Here is a 10,621-nt window from a genome sequence, read left to right on the forward strand (position 1 = left end):
TAACTCAGTAGTAGAGCTTATGTTTTGCATGTGTAAAGCCCTGGATTCCATCTTGGCACCACAAAATCTATGTATATATGTACCAACTTACATACTTTTATTAATGAGGACCTGCAAAAGTTTAATCAGAAAGTTGAGTTGATGGGGAAGTTTTTCCGACTATGACAGTTCGTCGTCCTCCTTGATTAAGATGTGGGGTTGGAGCAGAGCCTACCCAGAACTGGGATGCCCCTTGAGGACCAGCATCAGAGACAGCAACTACTCTGTGACTGGGTCACAGCCAGAACTGTCCACACCATCCCACTCTGGCGTGGTTGAGTTCGGCAGTCGGCGCGCCCTCTCTGGCCCTTGCTCCCTCACCGTCCCTTGCAAGAAGGAAGCCAGGCAAGAGAGCAGAGCAGAGGCCCCCAGCAGGGAGTGAAAGGGCCAATTTAATGAGAAACTACAAACCGAGACAGGTACGACTCACAGTGACAGGCGGCCATGCAGTGGCAGTGCAAGACCAGGAGGGGCAGGAGCAGGGTACAGCATCCACACGAGCAAGTCCACACAGACCATTCCGGAAAGAGAGTGGGCCCAGGGCAGGGCTGCTGTCCACCAGAGCGCTTCTGCCACTTCTGCCTTCTTTGTCCCCAGTCCAGGGCCACAGATGCCACCATGCCTGACACATTAGCGAGCGTAGCGACAGCAAGTCAGCCAGGGTGAAGAGGGGGTGCTGTTAACTGGGAAGAGTCCATGGAAAGTCCACTGCCATCTGTCTCAGGTGGGACGCACCGGCCACGGGACAGGTCACTCCCACATGCAGCAAGAACAGAGTGTAGCTGGATGGGTGAATCTTGGACATTCCTTCTGGCACCAGCAGACGGCTCAAGGGTTTGGCCAGAAGGGGAGCTGGGGAGGGGGGAGAGACAAGTCCCTTCTTGGCAAGTCAGAGCCCAGTCACTTACCCAGTGGCCTGCAGGGATGCTGGCCTCACTTCCTTATCCCAGCTGCCTCCTGGGCACTTCACAAGGTGGGCAGGCTTCCTGAGAGTCCTGGGGGCCATTCCTGCCAACCATCCTGCCTACTGTCAGCCGCCCATACCCAAACCCTCTCCGACTCGACTCCACGGCCCTGCTTTCCTCCGTGAAGATCAGACGCGACTGGTGCAGCAGGCACTGCTCTGCTTGCTTCAGTCCCAGCCAGTGCAGACCGAGCCTGTGCAGAACAGGACCGAACCAGAGCCCCTTCCTAACTCAGCTTCCCGGATACTAATGCCAGGCACACCAGCATGACACAAGCTCCGTGCCAGCCCTTGCCACCTGCTCACCGTTGGCCTTAAATCCAGCGGTAGCTGCCAAGGGTCCTACTATCAGGGAAGGGCCAGGTGAAAGGACAAGACTTCCAGGGGCTGGTGGAGTGGCTTCCAGCCCACGTGGGAGTAGGGAAGCCAGGCCACGGAGTGCGGGGAGCAAAGCACAGGGGTCAGGCTACCGGTGGGGAGTCCAGTCCAGCTCCGTTAGTTAGCACAGGCGCTTGTATGTGTAGATGTAGGCTTTGCAGCTGGGGCATGTGTGCGTCACGTCCTTGAAGTCATTGATGAGGCAGGGGATCAAGCAGCAACCCAGATCACACCTGCGGCAGAGGGAGACAGGAGCCCTGAGGAGATGCCCCAGCACTCGGGCAACTCCGGCTGGGTGGGGGTGGGCACGGTCCCCCCTCCCATGGGCGCTCCACCACCTACCCCATGAAACAGCAGAAGAAGCCCAGCACGAAGTTCATCAGTCCGATCTCATAGGAGATCTTGGTGGTGATGGCCTGCTGGCAGTGGGGGCACACTGTCTGCACAGGTGCGCCCTCAAAGATTTCTCCCTGGAGCACTGTGACTGTGGTGGCAGCCCCCGAGGGGACTAGGACAGTGGCTGTGTGGCCCCCAGGGCCAGGGTAGGGCCCAGGTGGGTAAGGTCCCGGTGGATAGTAGCCCATGGGTGGGTGAGGGCCCGGAGGAGGATAGAATCCTGAAACAGCAAACAGAGCAGAAACAAGTCACTGGCTTGGCACCTTCCTCACATGAGAGGGGGGCAAAGTCCCTAAGCCGCCTCAGCACCCAGTAGTACAGAGTGGGGCCTCCGGGCCAAAGTGACGATATTCTTGCATCCCTGCCTGGTCCCGATCCCCGGGAACAGGCTGAAGCTTCCTAGCCAGCCAGCGCAGGGAACCAGGTTCTGTCTCCCCAGAGATCTCATCTGTGCGCCCCACTTTCACACAAAGGACCCTCCCATCTGCCCCACAGCCTCCCCCCCACCCCCCCTTTCTGGCTTGCCGAGTGCCAGCACAGCAGGGTCCGCTCTGTGGCCTCACCTGAGCCCCTGAACCCACCTGGGGGCATGTAGGCGCCATCTGCATTCACATGAGGGGGGATGAAGCCAGGCTGGGGCAGAGGGTGACCTGGTGGCTCATAGGGCGGGGGCCCGATGTCTGCAGGGGGCACTGATGTGCCCGTTGGGGGCTGCATCACAGCTGGGGAGGAGCGGCCTGGAGGAGAGAAGCAGGGAGGGGAGGCTCCGGCGCCAGCACCTCCATCAGACCAGACGGGCCCCGGGAGTGCCAGGCCCTACCTGGGGTGGACGGGGCTCCACTCTTCTCCTCCAGCAGGGGGGCCGTGGGGCCCCCAGGGTAAGGGGGGGGTGGCTCATTGGACATCTTCACTGCCTCCCTTGAACCTGGAGGAGAAACCCAGAGGTGAAGGAAGCTGCTAGGCGCCCCTCTTGCCAGTCAGACCCTGGTCTGCAGTGAGTGCCCCCCACCCCCTTGGGGGCCAGCTGAGCCTCCCTCTCCAGCTGGGGTTGGGAGACCCTGCATGAGAATATTCCTGTCTCCTGAGCTCTCTCCGTGGCTCCTGAGCTTAATCATCTTTTAAAAGTCAAGTACTGGGGGGGCTGGAGCGATAGCACAGCGGGCAGGGCGTTTGCCTTGCATGCAGCTGACCTGGGTTCAAATCCCAGCATCCCATATGGTCCCCTGAGCACCGCCAGGAGTAACTCCTGAGTGCAGAGCCAGGAGGAACCCCTGAGCATCAAAAAAAGCAAAAAAAAAAAAAAAAAAAAAAAGTACTGGGGCAGGAGTGACAGTACAGCAGGCTGGGCACTAGCCCCGGACATCACCAGGAGTCATTCCCGAGCAGCTCCACATGTGACCCAAACACCAAAAAAAAAAAAAGAAAAAGGACTGGAGCCAGAGCAATAGTACAGCGGGTGGGGCATTGGCCTTGCAGGTGTCCAACCTGGGTTTGATCCTCGTACCTCATATGGTCCTCTGAGCACTGTCAGGAGTGATCCCTGAGTGCAGTCAGAAGCAAGCCTGGAGCACTGCAGGGTGTGGCCCCTCTCAAAACGGAACAAAACACTAAGGAGATACAAGCGAAAAAATAAAAGCACAAAACGATGCCTGTACTTCACAGCATAAAGTCACAGATTTCATGGCCGGTCTCATTTTGTGAAGAATGTGGTATAACCATTCTGTGAAACTTTTTTCACGAAGATACTGGGGTACAGAGAGCACAGCTGATCTGGGTTCCATCTGCAATACCCCATATGAACTCCTGAACCTGCCACAAGTTATTCCTGAGCACCGAGTGAGGAGCAAGCCCTAAGCTCTGCTAGCTATGGCCCCAAAAATCACCAAAAAGAGCTGCTGGGCTGGACAGTGCAGGAGGAAGGCACTGTCACGTGGGTGCAGTGTACCCACAGTTCAACTCCCCAGCATCACGGAGTCTCTTGAGCACTGAGGCAGGAGTCCCCGAGGCCACTGGGTCTGGCCCAAACCCTCCCTCCCAGCACCGCCAAGCGCAAACAGCAAGTGGGCTGAGGACTGCTGGGAGTCACGGGAAATGCCCCCAGCAGCTCCCCTGGGGTAGCCCCTATCCCAAAGGCTGGAAGCGGGCGGGAGCCCTGAGCACCACAGGGCGAGACTCGCACGCGAAGCACTCAGAAGGAAAGTACTTGGGGAGCAGGTACATCCTCAGGTCAGTGAGGGGTAGCCCACTCCCCCAGGACGGGGCTGTCCTCCCCAGGGGTCCCACTGTGCAGGAAGAAGGCAACCCCCACAGCCCCTTCCCCTCCCTCACCACAGTCGAGCAGGCCGGGCCTGAGGCGCACACAGGCGCAGCGAATGCACTAGGAGGCTGGTCCTGAAAGCAACCCGGGCGCCTCCAGGTGCAGCTCAAAGGCCAGAGAAGAGTCTGACCCCAGGGAGCCCCTCCGCACCACAACTGAGCAAGGGGTGGATCTGCAGGGAACCCAGACCAGAAGCGAGCACCGCAACCTAGCACGTGCGTTCCTTCCCAGAGACGACAGGTGTCCGGGCCGGGCGCTTCACCCGTTCCAGCTGCCACGTGGCCTGATCCCTCTCACCCAGATGGCAGATCCGATGAACGCTGCCCAGGGCGCACCCCACACCTGCGCCGGCACCTCTGCATGGGCCAGACCCTTCAAGCATTCGGGGAGGGGAGGGGGCCTAGGAGGGGCTCGAGCAGCAGTCCAAATGGCAGTGACCCCGACAGCTCCCACAGGAAGGGACAGAGTGCAGGACAGGTCAGAGGGCAGGTTGGATGCACCCTGGGCCAGGGACCTCTGCCCACATATCCCGAGGCCCCCAGGAAGCAGAGCTGCCTCCACCCGGGGGTCCCGTCAGCGATGCCCCTGGGAAGGCCCGGCACAGTGCCTGTTCCCAGGGCACCGCTGTCCCCAGGCATGTGGCCAGGAGGGGCTTTCTGCCAGGCTGGTCCCAGCTCCCTCTGACGTAAAGAAAGGAGCCCCTGAGGCCTCCTGGGGCCCGGGTCTCCAGGGCAAGCCAGAGGACATGGGAAGGGCACAGCCGCCCTGCTGAGGCCCAGGGGGACAGGCCAGTCCCGAACAGCTCGTTGCTCTGCCATCTGTGGTTCTCAGGAAACCCTGCCATGGTGGGAGGACCATGGGTCTCCTGCACGCCCTTTCTGTGCTCAAGAGTCACCCAGTCACAGAGCACAGCCAGTGGTGAAGAAAGTCTAGGGCACTGTGCCCAAGAGGACCTGGTGAAGACTCCGGATCGTCCCCCAAGCTGGCCAGAGGACAGGCAATGTGAATACACTGCAGCCAAGGCGAGGGGACTTGGGACAATGGCCGGAAGGCCAGTCACAGCTTAAGGAAGGAGCTGCACCCAGTGTGGGGGAGGGACACCCACAGGCCTGGAGCCAGCACTTAGCTATCTCAGAGGGGTGGCCCCTCAGCCCTGGGGACAGCCACAGCTCGGAGGCGGATGCCCCTGGCATGCCACCTACCATCCACCCTGGGCAGGTGCTGTGCCACAGAGGAAGGGGGGCTGCAGCCTGCACCTGAGTCCTTCCTCCGGGAACTGATGGGCCAGTTCCGTCCGGGAGCGGAACCCCAGCCCCACCCTGGGCTGGGCGGGGACTGCGGAGGTGCCCACACTAGCAGCCGGGCTCAGCCAGGCGCCCTGGGCAGTGAAGGCCCAGCAGGGCCACAGAGCCCTGAGGCTACCGTCAAACAACCTGTAACACAGTCCCAGGCTATTTGCTTTGGTATGGTTTGGGGGCCACACCCAGAGGTGCTCGGGAGTTACTCCTAGCAGTGCTGGGGATGGGGTGGGGTGGGGGCTCAAAAGAGGCAGCTGTGTGCAAGGCAGGCGCCCACCCACTGCACTACTCACAACGCCCCAGCCCCAGGCCTCCGGGTCACTCCTGGGGACTCCCGTCAAGGCAGCCAGAGGGCCAGAGACCCTCCTCTTGGGACTCCTCGTGACGGGGAAGCTTCCGTTACACGGGTAGGAAAACAAGATTCAAAACAAAGGCTGGGGCCAGACTCATAGTCCAGCCTTCCACACGGCTGACCTGGGTTTGATTCCCGGCATCCCATATGGTCCCTGAGCACCACTGGGTGTGGCCCCAAAACCAAAAGATAAGAAAAACTGAAAACACCAGCTGGGAACAGGGTTCAGAGGGCGGAAGCCCCTGGCCTAATTCCCGAGCTGAGGGGGCCCCACGCACTGCCTACACACGGGCACTGTATAGTGCCAGGTGTCACGCCCAAATCAAAAATACCCCCGTGTCTCACACAATAATCAAAGCTCCTGGCACAGGGCGTCTCTGCAATGCTCCTCATATCCACACTTGGGGATCACAGTCACCTCTGGGACTCCAGACACACCTGGGCGTCAGCAGCTGACAAAACTGCTGCGGCCCTGCTCCCTGGGGAGTGAGCCTTCTCCCAGCAGGTCGAAGGCCCGGAGGTGCAGTGGGAGGGGCTGAGCCCAGGCTGTCCAGGCACCCCCTTGCCCTGGGGCCTGGAGCACATGGGGGCCTGGAGGCCTGAACAGAGCAGACTGGTGGGCTGCGGGTAGGCGAGGCCCATCCCAGCTGGGCACTGCCTCAGGACTGAAGACAGGCCAAGCGGGACAAGCATGGAGCGACAGGTTCAAGTCAGACAGGACGGGGGACAGATTCAAATTTGACAGGTATTTGGGGGCTGGAGCGATAGCACAGCAGGTAGGGCATTTGCCTTGCACAGAGCCGACTCAGGTTCGATTCCCAGCATCCCATAGGGTCCCCTGAGCACTGCCAGGAGTGATTCCTGAGTGCAGAGCCAGGAGTTACCCCTGTGCTGCATCGCTGGGTGTGACTCAAAAACAAAACAAAAAAAAACACCCAAATTTGACAGGTATGGGGGGCGGGGGGTGGGTGGGCAGACACAGGAGGGGGAACGGTACAGGGGGAGGAGGAGGTGAGGCAGATGGAGGGAGGGCAGTACAGGGGGGAGAGCGCAGAGAGGACAGTCACAGGGGCAGGGAGGGGGAACAGGTGAGCCCTTCGGAATCCAGACCTGCCCGGCTCAGGCCCCTTCCCACCGGCCTCTCCGGAGTCAAGACCGTCCCCAGCGCAGGTTTTTCTGAAGCCGAGGCGGCTCAGGGGCCCCTGGAGCCACAAGGGACACCCTTGAGGCCTCCAGTTGTGCTTAAGGGGAAAGGCAGGAGGTAGAATCCAGGCGGATCCACGCACACCCACAGGGTCGGTTTGCACAGAAGGTCGGGCTTCCCAGGGGGCTGCGGCCCACAAAGCAGCGGGGATGAGAACGTTCAGGGGCACCACATACATCACAACGCCCGGGAACACCCGCGGGGCGCACTGGCAGTCAGGGGGGGTGAGCGGGTCGCGCAGGGCTGGTCCCCCTCTGCTGCCGGGGAGAATCCGAGACCCAGCGGTCCTGGCCGGGAGCTCGGAAATAGTGCCCAGCCCCGGGGACGCCCCCGCCGCCACCCTGCCCTCCTGCCTCTCTGCGCACCTGCCCCAACCGCGTCCACTCTGCTCCCAGCGGCTCCCTAGGGGTCTCAGGGACCCCCGCCCCCAACCCAGGCGGGCGCCTATCAATCACCGCCAGCGGGATTGCCCCTCCCGGCAAGCCCGGGCCAGGGGGGTCCCCCGAGCTCCCATCAGCACTTCCGTCCAGCAAGGACCAGTGCCTGTCCCCGCCATACGCAAACGCCCCGCTCCTGCCACTGCGATCGCCCCGACCCGGCGGCGCCCCGGGGTGGGCAGGCGCCCCCAGACCCCCGCTTCGGAACGGCAAGCTCCAAGCCAGACTCCGCGCGGCCAGCGCTTAGCGCCAGAGGCACCAAACGCCCGGGCCAGGGCCCTGCGCTGGACAACTGCCCGCTGGAGATTTTCCCTATCGGATGCTGGGGTGGGGTCGGGTGGGGGGGGGGACTGACTGACCTTCGCGGAGCAGAGGGCGCGGTGGGCCCCACCCAACTCAGAGCCAACTCAGAGGTCAGCCCTGAGGGTCAGTAACGGAGAGGTCACACGGGCCCGCCCAGCCCCACCCTCAGTCACAGCTGAGCCTCGGCCCGGGACCCCCCGCCTCCTGGGTGGGCCGCCGGTACCTGCGACTCACGGGGGCGGGGGGCGGCGCGGCCCACGCAGGGCAAACTCCGCGCCGACACCTGTTGCGCGCCTCCGCGGCGCCTCCAGGGGCAACGGGAAACACACCCTTTCCCGACGCGGCCCCGCGCCCACGCCCGCGCCCACACCCGCGCCCACGGGCGCCCCCGGGCCCCGCAGGCCGGCGGCGGCGGGCGAGCGCCGGGCGGGCACGCTCAGCCCCGGGCCGCGCAAGGTCAAAGGGGGCTCCGCGGGGCCCCTTGCGGCCCCCCGCGCCAGGCGCAGCCGAGCCCGACCCCCACCTGCCCGGCGGCCCGGAGCCAGACTACGCGCCCCCCGGAGCGGCTCCCCGCCCCCGCGCCCGGCCCGCTGTCACCACCGCTCCGCGGGCGGCGACCGACGCGGCGCGGCCAGGCGCCTCGGTCCCACGGGCCCCGGGCCCCGGGGAGGCCGCCCGCGGGCGCCCTTTACCTCCCAAGGCCGCGATCGGCGGGAGAGCAGCGCCGAGACGAGCCCGGGTCCGGCCGCTCGCTGGACTAGACCCTCGGCCCCGCGGCGCGGTGCGCGCACGCCGACCCCCGCCCGCCCGGAGGCTTCTGGGGGATGAAGTCCGCCTGCGCGACGGCGCCGCGCCGGTCCCGCCGGGAGGACTACAACGCCCAGAGTGCACCGCGCGGGCGCCGCGGGCGGGGGCGGGGCGGGGGCCGCGCAGCCCGGCTCGGCCCCTGGCCCCGAGGGCCGCGAGACCGGCTTCTGGGAGCTCCGCGGGCCGCCGACCCCGGGGGTCTTCCAGCGGCCGAGGCGACTCACCGTGCCCAAGGCGCCCACGGCAGCGGGAACGGCCGCCTCCGCAGCCCGCGGGCGCGCGTCTGTCGCGGGGAGGCCGGGGCCTGAGGCGTCACCGGGGGCGGGGCATGACGTCATCGGGGCGGGGCCGCCGCGGACACGTGACCGCGCGAGCCGTCCGGGGCCGAGGGGCGCACGTGGTGCGGCGTGCACCGGGGCTGGGCGAGGCCCCAAGTTGGCGCCCCGGGGCTGCGACGTGCCCGGGCTCCAGGGCCAGCCGAGGGCCCTTCCTGAGCGGGCGCCGGGCGTTCTGCAGCTCGGCGCTGCTGAGCGCGAAGCCCCGACGTCCCTCTGTGGCCTCACTGCCATGGACCTTGAGCTCAGTGTCACCGCCACAGACGCCACAAACCACCACGGCTCTGTTTGTTGTTGTTTTGACTCTTGGATCTGGGGGGGCTTTGGGGAAGGGGGCACACCCGCGGTGCCCGGGGATCTTCCTGGCAGTGCTGGGGGACCGGATGAGATGCAGAGGGTCAAACTAGGGTAGGCCCTCTGCAAGGTAGACACCCGCCAGCTGTGCTATCGCTCCGGCCATTTGTGTAGGAGTGTGTGTGTGTGTGGGGGGGGGGGTAATTGGCTTTGGGGCCACATCTGGCAGCGTTCCAGGATTGCGCTGAGCGGTGAGGTGTTCAGGGATCAGGCAAGGCCAGGGTTCAAACCTGGGCCTGTCACATGTAAAGCCTGTGACTGTGCTCTGCCCATTGAGCTGTCTGTCCCCACCCGTGTTGATTGATGCGGCTGCTGTGAGCAGAGGCTCTGGGACCTGTGTGCCCTGTGTGGTTCCATGTTTGCAGGGACTGCACAGACGTCCCACTAGACTGTCATTCCCACTGACAATTTAAACAGCCTTTCTGATAGCTGTGTGAAGAATGACTTAGCCGGAAGGCCAGTACCATGTCAAAGTTATATGAGAACTTGGCCCTACACTAAGTTCCTCTCCTGCCAGAGAGTTTCTCTTTCACTCTCCAATAAACTTTACTGTTTTCTAAAAAAGAAAAAAAAAAAAGGGTGAGATTGATTTTACTACTGTTCACTTCAAGCCAGTGTATGCAGGACATTGTTCCAATAGATATTAAAAATACAAGCCAGAGTGATAGTACAGCGGGTAGATCGCCAGAGCAGGCACAGGAAATAGGGGCGACCACTATGGTTTTGGGTTTCTTTCTCCTTTATTTTTTTCCTCCTTCCTGTTTGGCCATACCTGGTAGTGCTCAGGACTACTTTAAGTGCAGTATTCGGGGGTCCTCCTGACAACCATGTCAGGTAGGTGGTCTACCTTTTTTATTGTTGTAGTTTTTGCTTTTTGGGTCACACCCAGCTTACTTCAACTTGGGGGACCATATGGGATGCTGGGAATTGAACCCCGGTCGGCCACATGCAAGGCAAACGCCCTACCCACTGTACTATCGCTCCGGCCCCTAGGTGGTCTACCTTTGATCCACACTCTTGACCTTTACTGTAATGGGCTGGATGGCACCCCCTTGGCCCCAAACCTTGGGTCACACCTTTGTCCCCAGAACTCTCATCCTCCTGCCAGTGAACAAAGACGTGCCGATCCGTGTCCCCACCAGGAGCCTGTTTCAGAGCATGAGGGTGGGGGGTGCCCTCACTTCGCCTCCTGAGCCTACAGCTCACACCTGACCCAAGCCTTGCACTAAGACCATAAGAAAGGTGCTTGTGTCCTTGGTGTTGAGCTGCATGCCTTTTTCTGAACCCCCACTCCTCAGAACAGGTTTATCTTTTTTCTTTTTTGGGGGTGCAGTGCTCAGCACTGACCTCTGACTCGGTACTCAGGAATCACTTGTGGTGGAGCCCAGGTATAATCCCGGGTCTGCCACATACAAGGGAAGTGCCCTCCCGCCGACC

At 62.5% G+C, this 10,621-nt stretch overlaps 1 protein-coding gene across 1 annotated transcript; it reads right to left on the reverse strand.

The window, feature by feature from the left end:
* Positions 1–392: 392 nt before the first annotated feature.
* On the reverse strand, positions 393–8,838 carry CDIP1 (cell death inducing p53 target 1). The gene is made up of 5 exons (XM_056135335.1): positions 8,720–8,838; positions 2,598–2,702; positions 2,359–2,514; positions 1,724–1,997; positions 393–1,614 (listed from the first exon to the last, which is right to left on the reverse strand). Exons 2-5 carry the CDS (start codon positions 2,680–2,682, stop codon positions 1,503–1,505), a joined length of 627 nt encoding a protein of 208 aa, XP_055991310.1. The 5' UTR covers positions 2,683–2,702; positions 8,720–8,838; the 3' UTR covers positions 393–1,502.
* Positions 8,839–10,621: the final 1,783 nt, after the last annotated feature.

The sequence above is a fragment of the Sorex fumeus genome, unplaced genomic scaffold (assembly GCF_029834395.1).
Source record: "Sorex fumeus unplaced genomic scaffold, SorFum_2.1 ptg000110l, whole genome shotgun sequence".
Lineage (NCBI taxonomy): Eukaryota > Metazoa > Chordata > Mammalia > Eulipotyphla > Soricidae > Sorex > Sorex fumeus.

What these genes read in the sequence shown, in the direction of transcription:
- CDIP1 (XM_056135335.1), bottom strand. Translation starts at nt 2,682, where the DNA reads ATGTCCAATGAGCCACCCCCCCCTTACCCTGGGGGCCCCACGGCCCCC. An exon ending in TGGCGCCTACATGCCCCCAG is followed by an intron (nt 1,998 to 2,358) that starts GTGGGTTCAGGG and finishes TTGCTGTTTCAG; the next exon opens with GATTCTATCCTCCTCCGGGC. An exon ending in TTCTTCTGCTGTTTCATGGG is followed by an intron (nt 1,615 to 1,723) that starts GTAGGTGGTGGA and finishes CCTCTGCCGCAG; the next exon opens with GTGTGATCTGGGTTGCTGCT.